The sequence below is a fragment of the Mauremys mutica genome, chromosome 8, assembly GCF_020497125.1.
Source record: "Mauremys mutica isolate MM-2020 ecotype Southern chromosome 8, ASM2049712v1, whole genome shotgun sequence".
Classification (NCBI taxonomy): domain Eukaryota; kingdom Metazoa; phylum Chordata; order Testudines; family Geoemydidae; genus Mauremys; species Mauremys mutica.
Window position 1 is genome coordinate 43,529,466 of NC_059079.1, and position 18,603 is coordinate 43,548,068.

Genomic DNA, 18,603 nt, shown 5'->3' on the forward strand with positions numbered 1-18,603 from the left:
TCATATTTGCTAAATGCTTATGGATGGGGGGCAGTAGCAAGTCATAGTGTAGTGATTTGCATAATCACTGTACTGTCCTTTTTCAATAACTAATCCTCTAGTTGGGTAATAATTGTCCTCAGACTAGTAGATTACAGTGACTTTCACAGTGTATAATTATAAAATACCAACTGTACCTCTGAATTTTACATCCTCTTCAACCAGTGCTAGGAACTGCATAACTGAGGAATAAAGCTACAGTTACAGCTCAATAACTGGGCAGCAACTGGACATTCTGACTGGCTGAGGTAATTTAATTTCATTTTAGTGACATTTAGTTCATATTTAATTTAGTACATTAACTTACTGTTTGTGGCTGAGTGGGTGTACAGGCAGGTGACTTAACATAAGTTAGCTTCATACCTAAAACTTTCTCATAAGGACTATAGTGACAAGCATGATTTGTAGAGAGAAGGATTATTTACTATCACAAGCATAATTATGCTTCTATTGTTTGCTGAAGCGTGAGACTGTATACCTTTCACTGGCATCTACATTTCACTTTTTTATGTAGCTATTAAAGTTCATTTAGAACTTTTCATATATAACTTGCCTCAGTAACTTAATGTTTTTCCTAAATATTTGCTTCAGATTTCTAGAGATGGGCTCATCTTGGACAAAGATAGAAGGTATAGTTAAATCAGTTTTAGTTATATTAATTAAATTGTGATGACTTGTACAGTGTAAGATGCCTGTCATTTTAACATGGTACACAATAATAGAAGATAATGAATTAAGTTGCCAGTGGACCTTTCCCTTAGGATGATGTTATTGTGGTTGCTAATTAGCTATAATATGCAAATAGTAAAACTGATAACACTTCAAAGTACTGTATTTGTTTTGTCTAACTTACATTATAAAGACCACTAGTACATCAAGATAGGAATGGATTGCAATCTCCTGTATTGGGCCATATATATATTATCTACAGTGACTGATTTGACTTTGTTATAAAACCTATCATTGTAAAAGTATTCTCCAGGTGCTGTACAAAGAGCAGTTTTAATCAATTACTTATTTTTTTATAGAAGTAATGACCAAAATCAGGTTCTTCAAATTAACAACATTTATAAACGTTATGTTAAAGTAACATGCAGGATCTGGCTAACTCTGTCACCACAATCCATTGTTAAAGTGCCCACTCCATCCTTTGCTCTCCTCATCTTGATTAATACTATCACACACTGTTCAGAGACCTCTACAAAATTACTGTAGGAATTACTATAATGAATGATCCTCCCCAGGGAGTACAATCTACATAGAAATGGCCTGGAACCAAATCCCTGAGTCTGAACATGCCAGAACTTCAGGGAAGTTTAGATCTGGGATCAGAACTTTCTGCTTTTGTGAATGATTACACAGATGCATTAGTGTCATACTAATTCAATATTTTCCTACTGATAGGGAGTGAGGAGGTGCTTTTAACTCCAATGATTTAACATTTCTCTATTTACTCCCCCCCCCATTCTCAAAGATTTTCAAATCTCCTTCCACTGGAGGAGGACTGGCTATGCTCACTCTGGAGACCATCGGTGTCACTATTTCAATTGCCCTCAGGGGTTGCTAGAAACGATATAGTGTCCTCTCCCTCCAGGGATACTGCTTCTGAATTGCTCCCATTGCTTGTTGGGTCTAGAGCTTGAAATTTGATAAGGGACCTATACTGGCACCATCCTTGTGATGCTGCTACCAGACTGCCAGTCCATTAGCTCATGGTTTGGCGATGTCCCTCTTTGTCTTTCGGGAAACACTATATTAAAGAACGAGAAAGGAAAACATTTCCCGAGGAAGAGTCTAGGTGTTAAAACGGTGTGAAACTCAGCAATTTTGGTTCACAGGGACTAATAGAAGGTGTTCTCCTTGCTGTAAGGATCCTCATCCCTATATATATTTTTGAGTTTTAGATTCAAACTGAAAATCTCAGTGGTAAACTGGTTTTGTATTGAATGCATAATATAGCAAAGCCTCCTAAGCAAACACTAATGGTGCCAAGATTGCTGAAAATCTTGGCCCCGGGTTACTTAAAAGGTTCAGGATCCTTAGCAAACCTTTAGATGAATGTGAATTTGGCATTTGTGATTAAGCCTGCAGTCTGGTGAGTTTTGTGTAATTTGGGGTGTCACTGTAAACTTTTAGCACAGCTAGAATGAACATGCCATTTTATTATCAGAGATGAGAGACTGTTAAGGACAAACCTAACTGTTTTAAATATGTGGGTTATGGTTCTGTTTTTTCCTTCCCTTTTGGTCAGAGATAGTTAGATCAGATGAGACTTGGGCAAACCTGAACACAAGAGGACAATAAACCGAACAGCATAACAATTATTGCTATACACTGTTTCTATTCACCTTGTCCCAAATCCTGCACAAACCCAATTGGGGATAGACAATCATGTGACCTGTTTTAGTCAATTGGCCAACCAGTCAAAAATTTTAAAAAAATCTCACAAAAGTCTGAGTTTTAGGCAAAGTTGTGACTCATTGCTTTTTATCTGAATTGATTTGACCAAATGTGGTGATCTGGGGTAACCTGTCTGTACAATTTTATGAATTAAGATTGGTGCCCTGGAGTTGTTCTTATGAAAGTACTGTAGTTTCGAATACCTCTATGTAAATGTGGAATTCACCAGGTGCTGACAGGGTCTGTAGCACATACAGACCAGACTTGGGATGATGGAGAGTAGTTAACCATAATGATTGTACTCTGCCCGCATAATAGGTATGCTAAGAAGGTTGGATGATGCAAGGAGAGCCAGTTTTTTCCAACTCCTCAACTGGGGATTGGCATTTAGAGAAGTGGAAAATCCCCAAAAGCAGAACAAAGGACATGTTGTTATATAAAGGACATATTGGAATATATAAACTAAAGGGACTCAGAGCGAGAGAGACAGGAAGGTTTAGGTAGAAAAAGATGAGTCGGGCATGCTTTCATAACTGGGGGAGGGGGAGGGAGCTCTCTGCTTAGCTGCTAGAACAACTAACGTCAGAGAAAGCAAGAGACTCCCTGGTTCAGAAGTCAAGCCATGAGCTGCAGCAGAAGTATCCTGGATATGCCCAGAGGACACCTCAGCCCAAAGAATGCCATAGAGTCAGGGGTGAGCTGGAGCCGGTTCGCACGGGTTCGCGCGAACCCGTTGTTAAATTTAGAAGCGGTTTTAGAACCGCTTGTTAACTAGCTTCCCTGCGAGGGAAGCTTTGATGGGCTCTGCCTGGGAAGCCTGTAATTCCTCCTCCCGGCCGCCGGGGGGCGCTGCGCTGTGCTGCGAGAGCCATGTGAGCTGCCTCCTGGCCCTGTTGCTGCTCCTGCTCTTTGGACCTCTGGCCCTGGGGCTCCGGCTGCGTCCTGCTGCTCCCAGCCGCTCCCCGTGTGAGTGTCTGCGCCCCTCCCCCGCCACCCCCTGCCCCCAGCCACCCCCAGCCACCCTCCGCCGCCCCCTGCCAGCCCCAGCCAGCCCCTGCCCCCTGCCAGCCCCAGCCAGCCCCTGCCCCCAGCCACCCGCAGCCACCCCCCTGCCTGCAGCCAGCCCCTGCCCACAGCCGCCCCCTGCCCCACCCCCTGCCCACAGCCACCCGCAGCCAGCCCCTGCCCACAGCCGCCCTCTGCCCCCAGCCAGCCCCAGCCAGCCCCTGCCCCCAGCCAGCCCCAGCCAGCCCCCTGCCCGCAGCCGCCCCCTGCCCACAGCCAGCCCCTGCCCACAGCCACCCGCAGCCACCCCCTGCCCACAGCCAGCCCTTGCCACAGCCACCCTCTGCCCGCAGCCAGCCTCTGCCTGCAGCCCCTGCCACAGCCACCCCCTGCCTGCAGCCAGCCTCTGCCCACAGCCGCCCGCAGCCACCCCCTGCCCACAGCCACCCGCAGCCCGCCCGTCTGCATCACCTGCCCACAGCCAGCCCGTGTCACTCCCTGCCTCCAGCTAGCCCTGCCCCACGCCCCTATCTGCAGCCAGCCCCACATCCACTGGTGCCCTGCAGTTCCCAGGGCAGTAACCCTGCACACCTGCTTTAATGAGGGGGGGGCAGGGAGCAGCTGGGACCCACACATGTGCACACCCTAGAGTGACCAGACAGCAAGTGTGAAAAATCGGGACGGGGGTGAGGGGTAATAGGAGCCTATATAAGAAAAAGACCCAAAAATTGAGACTGTCCCTGATCACCACCCACACATGTGAAACGGAGCTCATTTCTAGTTCAGCCCCATCTTTTTAAAAAAGAATTTAGGTAGGGTTAAAATACATCTGTATTTTCCTGGACATGTCAGGCTTTTCGGTTCTTAATCACCTCCTGGGAAAATATGGACGTATGGTAACCCTATTGGTACAAAAAATACATGCTGTCGCACATCCCTTAAATCAGAACTTTTTATAGGGAACCCGTTGTTAAATCAGAACTTTTTATAGGGAACCCGTTGTTAAGATTTTGGCAGCTCATCACTGCATAGAGTGGTGAAGAAATTGAGGCAGGGAAATGTGTGTAGAATTCATTATTTTTATATAGATCTGTGCATTTCTTGTGTTTTTAAAGGAAGAATGATAGTTTTAGAAATCTGTGCAAAATCTGTCTGTGTTGTGTTATGCCTCTCATGAGCCTTAGAAGAGTTAACTTGTGGACCCAGAACACCCACACAACTGGAGTTCTGGGAGACAGTGTGTTTAAGTTACAGGAGAATCTGGGGGAATGGTCAGTATTGGTCCTTGTCATTTGGACCACAAAGTCTCAGCTCTCAGGATGAGGTGCTAGGCAGGAGAATCTGCATCCCAAGAGTGTGCCTGAAGACCCCAAGCTAATGGCAGCCTGTGGACTCTGTTAAGACTCCAGCAGCTTAAAGCACACAGGATACTGTAGTTCAATTCCCTCACAGCTGCCTGATGAATGTCCAGGAGTGGGAGCTCAGCTAGATTTGTAACACCATACTAAAAAAGCAGAGGATTTTACTCAGGGCCGGCCCACAGATTTTGGCACCTGAGGTGGGGAGTTCAAATGATGCCCCCATGTCCCCTTGCTTGGGCCAAAACTTTGAAAGGTCTCAATTCTGCCATCTTCCTGTTCTACTCCTCTCATGGTACTGCTCTGCTACCTACCCCAATAAAGGAGAACTAATAACTTAAAATACCTGTTCAAAAATTTTAAGTAACACTTAACTTTCAAACGCCTGAACAGCAAATGTAACTTTTCTTGTCTGCATAAATAAACGCTGGCATTTTTATGTTTGAATAATCAAAGTGGTGCTTTCCATGCCTTCTCGGTTGCAAAGATTTGAACTGCTTCCTGAAGGTCCACAGTCTGGGCCAGCTCATTCTCTATTGAGATGGTTGCAAGGCCAACCAGCCTCTCCTGTGTCATTGTGGAGCATAGATGTGTTTTTATTAACTTCAGCTTGGAGAAGCTGCGTTCTCCACTGGCAACTGTTACAGGAAGTGTTAGAAGTATGCACAGAGCAACAAAAGCATTTGGAAAGAGGGTGGTCATCTTATTTGTGCACATATATTCCAGAACAGCCTTTGCAGTTGATCCTGCTGAAATGTATCTTGAAAGGGCTTTCAGTTCATCACCTAAATCATGCGCATGTCATCATGTGTCAGCACTGTCTCTAGTGCCCTGCATTGCTGATTGTAGGTCTTCTTCAGGTATAGTGAAGAGTTTTGGAATATCATACAATATCCCAAATATACTGCTGTGATCCTTGAGCTGCATGAAACGTCCTTCAACTGACTGTATTGCACAATCTAGCACCTGGTTAAAGAATTCAACTTCTAATTGTTGTTTGGAGTCTCTTATGGGATTATCCCGTGCCTCGTAATCAAAATGTCATCTTCTTCAGTGACTCTTGTATTCTTGAATGGTTGGGAAAATAGCTTCAGTGTGAAGTTACTCTGCCAACTTCTGTGCACTCTTCAGAATGTTTTGAAATCCCTCATCTGACCTGTAAGACTGTAGGTAGGACTTTGCTTTATCCAGTTGTTCCATTGCTCCAGATATATCAAGGTCAACACCTTGGAGTCTCTTGCTTACAACATTTATTTCAAACAGTATGTCATGCCACAACACTAAGCCACACAGAAATTTGAAGTTATATATGTTTCTGGTGATTCCATTTCCCTCTGCCACTCCTCTCATAGCATTATCCTCCAGAATGGCAACTATGGTATCATCTATCTTTCCAATTTGGTGTTTGATAGGCTTTATCGCCTGCACACGACTTTCCCATCATGTGGCACTCAGTGGCTTCAGTGTCAGAGAGGATGTTCCCAGATGTTGCTTCAAAATTTGCCATTGATGAGTTCATGCAGAGAAAAATACATAGATGCTTTGAATTATATTAAAAAATTCAGCAGCCTCACTAGAAGCTGATGCTGCATCACTGACCACCAAATTCAATGAATGAGAACTGCATGGGACAAAAAAAGCTCAAGGGTTTAACTCTCTGATCCGTGTCTGCACTCCTCTGTTCTTTCATGTTGGCACCATTATCATAGCCCTGACCTCTCATGTTAGCTATCGCAATTCCTGTGTCTTCCAGCTTTTTAAGAAGCACATTTGTCATACCAGCACCTGTAGTGTCATCAATGTCAATAAATTCTAGAAAATGCTCTCTGACAGTCACCATTGCAGGGACATTTTCATTAGGTTCTGTTATCGTTACAAAACGCACCATTAAAGCACACTCTTCTCTGATCTACACTTTTCTTCAGGAATGTGCATGGTTACATCCATTTGAGATGGAGATATAGATGCTGCAGTAGCTGCCAGGTCACCTGCACTCTGACTAACTGGAAGATCGGGCATCTCCTCACCACTCTCATCCTCACTGGGGCTGGAAGGCTCACTGTGAACATTTGTGTCTATGTATCTCAGGAGAGCTCCTTCCTGCTTAGATAGGAAAGCTTCCTTTGCTTGCTTGCTTTTTCTGAATGCTGCCCCAGAGGGGCATTTTCTTCTTTCACTCATGAGTGCTGTTCTGTGCCAGCTATAGTGGCTCTCAACACTCAATTGAAGGGGACAAATAAGCAGGCTGGAGAAGGGCCTGAGTGAGGGAAGATATCATTGTCTTAAGGGCCTAACTGGCTCCTACTACTTCAGTTGAATGCCTGTTCTCAAGTGGGTTCAGGGAAGCAGCCTCAGGAAACAGGAAGCTCCCTGAGAAGCTGGTGTTAATCAGTCCAGGCCCCTGGGGGTGCTAGAGATGTACGTAAGAGGCTCCTCCTCTCTCTCCCTGCAGCTCCTGCTGCTTTCTGTTGTTCCCTCTCACCTTTTCTCCTGCCTGCCTGTTATGTCTCTTGTGCCCTCCTTCCACCAGCACAGCACTTCACCATCTCTGTGCATGTAGAGCAGAGAGAATACATATGCACCAGCAGCAGACACAATTTTCTACGCTCTGGGTCCTAGTGGCACCCCTCCCCCCCAGTCTGGCACCTGAGGCGGCTGCCTCAGTTGGCCTCATGGTAAAGCCAGCCCCGATTTTACTGCAGCTATAAGGGGAGCATGGGTAAGATCAAAATGAATAACTCATGTTTTGGCAGCCTGGGCAATAAATCAAATGTTGCACATTAACTACTGCAGCAAAATGTATGAACAATGAATAGTATTCTGTAGTAATTTGTAATGTCTACTCCTTGAGTTCTGAATACAAGAAAAATGGCAGCAGATTGTTATGCAGAGAATCCAGTAGGATAGCACATAACCCTGGAGAAATTAAAGTTTCTCTTTAATGGGAAATGGTTTGTTACCATCACATACCATGCGCTTAGCTTCTGAAACCTGGAACATGGAAAGCAACGTGGCAGTAATTTACAATTAACTAATACACTGCAAATCATTCTTTGGTTGTTTTGTGTTATGAAATTTGGAGAGATGTAAAATGCACTTGTGCTAGTTTATTTCTTTTTGAAATGGTAATTACTGTTGCTGAGGGGCAGCACTTAGTACAGAAAATGAAACGTGCACAGAAAGGAACTCATCTGTGAGGAACTGCTGAGGGACCATCATGATTTGAAAAAAGTGCTTTCTTGAAACACACACACACACACACACACACACACACACACACACACACACACACACACACACACACACACACACACACACACACACACACACACACACACACACACACACACACACACACACACACACACACACACACACACACACTGTGAAACTCCAGCCAGCTAAATAAATAAAACAAGGCCTTTCTGTGTAAGCCTCAGTGCTTGCTGCTTTGCCACTGACTGTGCTTTTTGCTATCAAGGGCCGGAATGTGGCTGAAAAGAGGGAAGGACAGCTGTGCAGCACTCCAGCTGGAGCCCCTGGCCATATACTGTACTTGATTCGATGCCTTTGAAAGGATGCAGAGTGTGCTTCATGCAACTGGCCCAGTTCTGCTGGCTAGGGTGGAGTAGGTGAAGTTTATGACACTTGTTCATCCTGCTCTTCCCATGGCCTTTGGAGAAGGTTGGCATCACTAGCCAGGAGCGGTCCTTCCCCTTTGAGAGCATAATGGCTATGATTGTAACCAGCTCATGGGCAAAGGTGCAAGGTGCTTTCTGGACTCTCTTAACTTTATTACCTTGCAGGGCTAGTCACAGGCTAGCTCGTAATGTCTCCAACTTAACAAAGCAGACTATATAGGACTCCATTTATCAAGAATGATGGGCTTGTATTTAAAGTTAATGACAGCCAGAAGCTCAAACATTTCTCTTGAAAGCTTGAATGTTGCCCTATAATCTTGCTTATAGTAAGGATGATAATGATAAATAATATCCATAGCGCTTCTCAGTCAAATGACTCAAAGTACTTTCCATACATTGAGCAATTTAATGTCATGACAATTACTTAATGTAGGCATTATTGGTGTGATGTAGGCATTATCTGCATTTTACTGTTGGGGAAACTGAGGCACAGCTTTATATCTTGGGAGCCGGGCAGCAATCAACAAGCACACAGCATGCTGCACAGTAGCAGAGGTTGGAAGTATTTTGGTCTAGGACATTGGCACCCCAGAATTACTAAAAACACGGTGGGCTCTTTAGCATCAATGTAAAGCTGACAGACAGTTTCTAAGCTTTCCATCAAAAATTCTCTCTGCATAGTAAGCCCTACTTTCAGTTTATCTCTCTCAGATGTAAATGGGGTGAGTTTATCCTGCCAGGATTTGAACTTGTGGTTCTAGCAAGTCTGGATATTTTAAACCTGATGCTTAGAACACTCAGCTAGCCTCTCTGTAAAATAGTTTCTTTTACTCCTGAACTTTTAGGCCTGAATTTCATTTAAATAGATGGCCTTTTAAACAGAGTGTTTTAAAATTATAAGTGGCAAATTACTTATACTGGCATAGTTAGACCAGTTCCCTGCTAATGTTCCAGTGGATAGGCCACTAGCAGAAACAGGCACAGTCAATGGAGTAGTGCGCACTTCCACTAGCAATGAATTTGACTCAGTATTGATGGTGATCAGAGTAGGATGAGACTGCATACCTAGAATCTACCAGCTGTGTGTTTGATTTCGGACTATTTACTGTCTTTTACCAGCTGTCTCAGACTGCTGTTATTTTTGGATAGCCTATTTGATCCAGCTGTTGTTCATCTCTACTTCTCAGTGAAAGTCTTTAGGAGATGAGGTGGAGACTAAGTTCTCAGCACAAGTGAAGTGAGTAGTAGCCCATACTTAAGGACAGGAACTGAAATTGGTGGTTTTTGTTCTTGCAAGGTCGGTCCCTCTATTCTCTGAACATTTCAAGTTGAAGGAAGAGTGTTCAATGGATGAGGGGAAACTCTTGAAGGGAATGCTGAGGGTGCCTGCACTAACTAATGCAGGACTAATGCTGGAAGAGATGTAGGTGAAATTGGGTCTGAAAAGAGGACATATTAGACCAGCTTGTCAGTGGTGGGGCAAAAATGGATGCAACCAGTCCAATTTAGTCATATTTTGATTTAGTTTGAGACTGTAGTTTTGCCTGGAAAAATAAAATTTCCAAGCAAATCTGATAATTTGTAAGCAATGCAATTATTATACTGCTTGCTGTGCATTATTGTCCAATAGTCATGAAATGTTCTGCTTTGTCTTTGTGTCACATGCACATCTTTTTTTTTTTTTTTTTAAATACAGGCTAAAAGTGGTCCAGGCAGTAAGAAATTACTATTGCACATAAATGGATGCAATGCAAGGGAATAAGTAAATCATAAAATAAATTAGACATTAATTTACTACAACTGCCAATGTGCTCATAGTAACAGGTAGCATTTTCCATTTTGAAAGGGAATTATAAACATAAGAATCATAAGCATCCTTGTGTGGTAAGTAAGCCGCTACTATTATTTTCATTTTGCAGATGGGGAAACAGAGGATCAACTTTGCTTTCACTGACACCAATATAAACCCAGAGTAATTCCACTCATTTCAGCTGGTGTCAGTGTGGGGCAGAATCTTGGCCTAGGGACATTAAGTTATTTGCCAAATGCTGCAAAGGGCATCAGGATTAGCCAAGATTAGAATGTGGGAGCAGTGTGACTGCCCAGTCCTGTTCTAGCACCACTAGACCATGTGTGTGACAATAAACTTTCTAATGGTAAGTGGGAAGGGTCACTTCTCCGGCCTTTGGTAAGCTTAGAACACTTCTTCTGAGCATAGGGAAATGGCCTCCATTCATAAAATTATGACTAAGTCTCTAAGTGAATTTCTCATAGCATAGACACATGCACAATGTATTTCTGTAGTTAGAAAAAGGAGTTGTTTCCCATTGTGCATATCAATTTAGGCAGCTTAGTTTGACTTTTGAGGGTGGTCTGTGCCAACAATTAAAAATTCTGCACATAATATTTTAAAATTCTACACAATTCTGTGAATTTTATTTGTCAAATAAACGTGGAGGCTCCACAATGGCTTTGGGGAGCACAGGCCACTGGCCACACAGAGGTGGGAGGTCACTGTGCAGCTCCCACCCGGGACACAGACTCAGTGGTGAGGCTGCACCCAACCCTGACACAGCGCAAGGATCAGGACTGCCCCAGAACACCCCAGGGCCTTGCCCTTCCATGCCAGGTGTGAGCAAGCAGGCTCAGCATGGCAGGATCTAAGTGTGGAGGGGATTGAGGTATGGGATGAGAGGATTCTGTGTGGGGCAATCTGGGTGCGGGCAGCTCAGGGGGGGATCTGGGTGCAGGGGGTGATCTGGATGCACAGAGGCTTGTTGGGGGGTTCTGGGTGCAACAGTAATGGGACTCTGCAGAGGGGTTGAGGTGAAGGTTGTTGGGGCTCAGCGGATGGGGGTCTGGGTGTGGGGGGCTTAGTGGAGGGTCCTGATGCTGGGTAGTGGGGCTCAGTGGGGTGGGGATCCAGGTGCAGCTGGTTCGGGCTCAGTGGGGTGGGGATCTGGGTGCAGGTGACTTGTCGGGATGGTCCAGGTGCCAGGGGCATGGGCTCATTGTGGGGGGAGGGGGTTGAGTGTGTGTGGGGGGGTAAGGCTCAGCGGAAGGGTCTGGGTATTATGGGGTCTGGATGCATGGGGGTTGGATGGATGGGGGAGCAGCTCCCTGTACAGGGATCCCTCCCACTGCAGCTGAGGAGTGATGGGTACAGGGAAGCAGGGGGTGGGGGGCAAAATGTGCAGAGCTTCCTGCTGCTGGGGAAGAAATCTGGGGGTGGGTCTGACCTAGCCCTGGATGCCGTGCAGGGGAACAGGAAGTCCCATCCTCCCCAGTGCAGCTGGGACTAGCAGCTGAGCCCAGCGCAAGGATAGGTGCTACCAGACAGGTCTTTCCCAGTCCTGCCCCTGCCCCACAATGATTTACCTCTTTGCCAGCTGCCTGGGCACTGGAAACATGACTGCTCTTATGTCTTTCCTTTGCTTCCCTGTCAGAAAGTCATTTTTCTGCAGGGAAGCAAAGAAATCTGTGGTGGACATAAATTCTGTGCATGCGGAGTAGAGCAGAATTCTCTCAGGAGTATAGTTTGCAGTTACTTAAATACCAGTGGACCATCATTTGTTTTCACTTTGAATCAGGAACCAAATGTACAGGCACACTCTACCTCTCATTGATACTGTACATTTTGTTCCATTAAAGTCTGAATATGTATTCTATGATTAAGGTTCTCATTTTCATTGTCAAGCCCATTGTGTTTTGGAAATTATAAATGATTCAAAACTTTCTATATTATTTAGATTTTCCCACAATTTTCCTCATTTCATAATTTAGACTGTTTTTTGCTGTGTCAGACTATACCTCTGATGCCTGGAGACAATCAACTCTTTGGGTACGTCTACACTACCTGCCAGATCGGTGGGTAGCAATTAATCTATCAGGGATCGATTTATCGCGTGTAGTGTAGATGCGACAAATTGATCCCTGATCGCTCTCCCGTCAACTGCTGAACTCCAGTTCAGCGAGAGGTGGAAGCAAAGTTGACGGGGGAGTGGCAGTCATTGATCCCGCGCCGTGAGGACGCAAAGTAAGTGATTCTAAGTCGATCTAAGATGCGTTGACTTCAGCTACGCTCTTCTCATAGCTGAAGTTGCGTATCTTAGATTGATCCCCCCCCAGTGTAGACCTGGCCTTTGAGAGGCTGTTTAGCAACACTGGGTAATAGCTGCAAGGAACTTCTGAACTGACCAGTGATTATTTTGAGTAAACCAGAATTCTCAAAGAAAAATAAACTTTTATTGCTCAGGTCTAAACCCTAGTTTTTATCAGAAACCATCTTAGCCCTAGGAAATAAAACTTCTTGAGAGACACTTCTGATCTACTCTTTCAATCATAGTGGTATACAAGTAGATTGGAAAAGCAAAGTGCTTATGAGTATATCTGCTTTTATAAGTTTAACAGTAATCATTGGACTAGGAACAGAGTGCACAAGTCATTTTATCTACATTATTTGTAGCCAATCTCTCTATTTCAGAACAAGAGTGCTTCTGACCTAGTTAAACTCCTGCTATTTTGAAGATGATTAATAAAAAAACAACACCTCTTGGAGTCTGCACACTCACTTGTTGCCCAGTAACCAGAAGGATAGAGCCTTCTTTCCCATGTACCACTTGCCGGTAAATGTGATCTAGAATTAAGAGTTCACTCCAGCAATTCTGAAGCAGCTTCATTTGGTCATCAACCTGGAAAACAAACAGAAAAATTGATAGTATTACTTTGGTAATAACTCTTACAAAACTCATATTGCACAGATTGCTGAAGGAGAACAGGGTAGCATACCACTCTTTTTAGTTGTCTGGTTAAGTTTCAGATATTCAGATTTAATGTTATGAGAACTGAAGTGATGTCAATAATTATTGGTGTCAGAACATTGATATCGCAGCTAATAGGCCTTTGTCAATAGATGTCACCATCTATGATTAAGTAGAACATTTATAACTGATTAACTGCTAGAATAAGGTGATCCATGAGTACTAATAACCAAATTATACCGGACACTGGGTGAAATGCCCACTGATCACTAGGAGCAATTAATTTTATTTTTCCACGTATTAGCTGCTTATCTCAGATCAGCATTCTTTTCCTTGCTCAACCACTAGCCTGCTATGTGACCTCATGCCTCAGTTTCCCTATCTGCAAAATGTAAATGATACTCATTTTCCTTTAGACTGCTTTGAGATTTATGAGTGAAAAGCTCTGGAGAAGAGCTGAATATTATTATATGCCTATTATGTTATTAGGGTGATGTTCTTTTAAACTGAAGCTTTCACCATGGATTAATATAAATTGAATAACTGAGCTTGACACACACTTTAAAAGAAGTAATTAAAGAATTTTAGGGCTTCTGACAAAAGAAAATCAGCTTTGGGGAGTGGATCTTATTTGACCTACAGAACAGGCACAGAAAATACAGTGCTAATGCAAAGCTTCTCCATGCTCCCTGCCACTGAGCCTCACTCTTTAGACATACTGGAGAATCAGCAGAGAAGTATCAAAATCCCAGATGCATTGACAAGCCCAAGTCCAGGATTAGTCCCGTGACAAAGAGCAGGCTGATGAAGAAGTAAATAGTGCCTCTATCAGTGACGGTGTTACACTGAAAAAGGAAGGATGCTTCCTCTCCACAGTTTACTTCTAGAAACAAAATGGAGCAGGATGGTCTCAGGCAGGAGAATAAAATGTATGTACAAGCAGTAGTCAGAGAATTTGTACAGTAGTAAGAGCTGTATCACTGACTGCATCTGGTAATAGCAGACACATATCTGACATTAGTCCTGATTCTGACCTCCCAGAATATTGTCCAGGCATTGAAATGTAGCAATTGCAGCAATTATAATCTGAGTCAGAGAACAGACTGGAAGAGACTGAGATTAAAGGAGTCTGTCTTGTCCCAAAAGGGAGGAGAAGAAAAAACATGCAGAATAAAGGGTAAATTTCCTGTGAGTAGTACACCTTACTGAATACAGAGAGTAAACAGTGCCAGAATGAACCTAGAGGATTCATGGTGCTACTGTATACTGAAACCAAGATTTTCAAAATGGATTCCTAAATTTAGGTTCCTAAATTGTTTAGGCAACTTAATCCAAACGTGCTGAACATTTGAAATCGATAGGTGTTGCTATGTGCTTAGCAATTTTGAAATTCAGGCTATGGATTTAGGAGCACTCATTTTTGAAAAACTTAGTCTGAATATACAGGCATGACACAAACTAAATCAATTCTATGGCATTAGGTAGTGGGACCAGTGAAAAATAATCCTTTTGAGAGAAAAATGCAGGCAAAGTGCACAATGTCAATGTTTTTCTTATAGAAATTGGTCCAGATGACATAGATTATACAACATAAACAGCCATAGACGTGCAATTGTAATAAGACTGTATAATAGTCATAGATGAAGCTTCAAAAAAATGAGTGTTCATACCTTATTGCCACATTGTTAATCTTATGTCTATACTTAGAACATATTGAGAAAAATATTGTAAAACATCTAGAGAATAATGGGACTATATTTAATATCTTTATTAATGCTCAAGAAGTGGGGGCATACTGCACAGAACTGAAATTTGAATAATACAAAAGGCTTGCTCCAACTACCATTAAAATTAAGGGAAAACAGCATTTGCTAAACGTGGTTTGCCAGAATGAGTAATAATAGCGAATAGCAAATTAGAGAGAATACTTTAAAATATGATACGGATGCAAAGAAGTGGTTTGCAGCATGAGGCTGCAAACAAGTGGCTTGCAGTATAATGTGTATATATACAATGCAGTTTGGGTTGCTTATGTAAAGAGGCACCGTCTTGTGGAACAGGATGGTCCCAGCAACTGCATCTCTCAGTGAAAATGGTGTGACTGCAACTGGAATATTGTGTTTAGTTTTGGACTTTTTTTTTTTTTTGGCCAGGAAAAGAGTGAGAAATTGCAGGAGAATCATATAAAAGCAGCACAATTATCAAGGGGTGGAGAGTCACTGAGAGCAGGGAGGCCATCTATTCTGTGCTCTCAGTAACTCCTCTGCTGGGCACAGGCAATGTGGAGAAAGCTGCCTGATTCAAATGCAGAAGGACAACAGGTGGACCTACGTGGGGTGGAGGGAAGAGGTTGGGACAAGGAGCCAGGGGGTTGGCAGAAACAGGGACTGGAGCTTGGTGGCGGTGGGAGGGTAGAGGGAAATGTGGACTGGGAGTAGGGGTGACTTGAAGTAGACTGTGACTAGGAGCCGAGAATGGAGACTTGGACTGGCTGGGCAAGGAGACTGAGAACCGATGGAGGGAGGGAGGGGAGTCAGATCTGACAAGGAACTAGGGTGCAGGGGCAGAACGGGAAATGGATAGGCAAAGAGACTGCCACAAGAAGCTGGGAGACTGGACAAGGAGCTTGGTAAAGGAGATTTGGACTGGGAGCCAGGGGGATGAGGAACATGGGTGAGGCCAATGGAGGTGAGGGTGGTCAAGAAAAACAAATCAGATGAAGGGTGGGATGGGGGGAAATGGGACTGCCTTGGAAAAGAGACTGGGACTAGGGGATGAACTGGGAATGGCTGGACAAGGAGACTGGGATGAGAAGCTTGAGGAGTGAGAACTGGGACTGGCAACGTGAGGAGAATGGTATGGATGTGGGGAGCCAGGGATGGGAAAGAGACAAGACTGGGACAGGTACAGGTTGAAGGGGATGGAGCAATGGGGTGTTGGTTGGCAGGGAATGGGTAGAAGAGCATGTGCTCACTAGACCACATTCCTCTTCACAGTCAGTGGGACCCAGGATTCCTGAGTCTTGTCATTCCTCTGCTGTCAGCCAATACCTGTAAAATTCACTACCATCTCCAGCTATCCTCCTCACAGAGGTTGACAGCCTACTACTGTTACCAGTTACTCTATTAATTTAAGTGGCAGAGATATGTGGTAGAGATTCCAGCCCTGCTGATGACCTATATAGGTGTCAATTTGATGCCACATGATGGAATTTTGTGGGTTTTTTTTAAAAACCTAAGAAATTACACAGAAAGTCTACATTAAAAGAATATTATTAAAATTGCAAAGTCAACAACTCGAAAGTTAGGAAACGCCAGAACTCAGGTTACCTGTGCAACCTTAATTTGGCCCCATTGTGCTTATGCATTATGATAAGCCTTTAATTGCACAATCACATACTATTTTTTCCACAGAACCCCGCCTCATTCAGTGCGCAAGATGGACCTGCTTTGGGAATGAATGAGGGTTCTGTAGTGAAGAAATTGCTGACTGTAGGATAGCTGCTTCATTTGTTGCAGAATTTGGAAGGTACATACTATTTGTAATACTGGGGCCGGCGGTTCTAAGCCTGCTCATAACTAAAGGCCAATCTCCTCAATTAGTGGCTTCTGGGGGAGCCACTAAGTCCAGGTTACAGCTGATTGTTGGGGACAACAAAGGAGAAACAGGAATGGGAGTGAAGTTAGAGGCTGAAAATTAGGAACCAAAAGGGGAAACTGGGCTGGAGCTCCACACAGTACCCACTGCTTCTCAACGGAGCTCAGGAGTCAGTGGACTCTGCCCAGAGATGTGAGCAGACAAGGGACTGGAAATAGGATCCACAGTTACAGAGCACCCCAACCCTATCCAGCTTTCTCCTCCTGGTATGATTGATGGCCATCTTGGCCAGTGCCAGGAGGAGGTTGATGAGGAGGTCTCGTGATGCAGGGTGGTGGATGGGGTGTGTGAGGATCAGGAGATGTGGGGAGAAGTGCACAGAGAACCTCTGTAAGAGATTCTGGAGGAGCTGGAAGAGGGGCTGCAACCTGACACATTATGTAGATTTGTGCCAGGGTCTCCCTCTCACCACAAAGGGATCAAATGTTGGAGGAGTTTGGGAACTGTGCCGTGTACATACTCATGCTCACAGGTCTATGGAGGAGCTGTCAACTAATATCCCTGGTGTACGGTGGATTGGCAGGTATGTAGTGAATAAGGTGGGAGATTGTGGGAAGAGAAGAGATGGGCTCACGGTTAAGGCACGTGAATGCTGTCCTAGAAATTTGGATTCTATCTCTGCCTCTGCTACAGGGTTCTTATGTGATCTAGCCAAGTCACTTGAACCAGACTTTTTACAGGAGTTTAATAGTGTATTTCTCATTATCTGTGTGTCTGAGTTGAGATTCTGGGGTCTGATTTGCAAAAGTGCTAAATATTCATAGCTGCAGCTGAAGTCAATGAGAGCTGTGCTTTGAACATATAAAGTGCTATATTATGGTAAGTACTCTGAAAAAACAGGTCCTAGGTGTCTCAACGTGTGCACCAAAATTAGTGGATATTTTTTACCTTAATCTCTCTGTGCCTCGGTTCCACATCTGTAAAATGTTCCTTCATCTCACAGGCATGTTGTGAAAATAAATTCTTTAATATTTGTGAAGTATTTAGATACTATAGTGGTGAGCACCACAGAAAACACCACAAGGAAATTAATACTTCTGTCTTCAGAGCAGAGTTTGAATAAATGTACAATAAATAAGGCCTGGGGCCACACATTTAACAACATGTAGAAAAAATATCGAATAGTTTCTTATTCAGTAAGCACCATCCATTTGGTGCACTGAAAAAGGCAGTGGTCCTGTGGAAAAAATAGTATGTGATCGGGTAATTAAAGACTGTGTCATGATGCATACGCACAAGGGGGACAAACTAAGGTTGCACAGACCACCTTTATTCTGGCATTTCTTAACTTTTGAGTGCTTGATTTAGCAAAAAAAAATGTTGTTCTTCTACGTGTTTTTATGTGAATAATTTAAAATGGGTTAAAAGACCCCTTGCTGTATTATTACAATCACAGTGTGCAAGCCAAGTTAATATATGTACGCTCAAATATCAGCTCCAATCCACATATCCATTGGCAATAGAGATGGAGGAGGGAAAGAGGAGTAGACTTAGTGGATGGATATATTACTAATCAAAGTGAAACTGGAGCTATCACAAACTCAGCCTTGCTCCCGATGCTGTGTGTGGCCATGATAATTCATTTCTGTTCAGATCACAGAGCAAGGCTGAGTGTACATTAAAAATGTTTCTTTTTCTCTGCCCACAACATGTATTTGACACCCCTTGCCATTTCAACCAAGCAACATGTTAGCTGGAGAGAGGATTGTAAATTACCACATTCATATACTCCCCCAAAAGACT

At 43.8% G+C, this 18,603-nt stretch overlaps 1 protein-coding gene across 4 annotated transcripts in view; it reads right to left on the bottom strand.

Moving 5' to 3' along the window:
* NR5A2 (nuclear receptor subfamily 5 group A member 2) overlaps positions 1-18,603 on the bottom strand; it is a 122,097-nt gene that overhangs the window by 37,699 nt on the left and 65,795 nt on the right. For all 4 annotated transcript variants that reach the window (XM_045027398.1, XM_045027400.1, XM_045027399.1 and 1 more), the window contains one exon: positions 13,015-13,134. In XM_045027398.1, the coding sequence (XP_044883333.1) occupies positions 13,015-13,134 (120 nt within the window). The remainder of the gene's footprint in view (positions 1-13,014; positions 13,135-18,603) is intronic.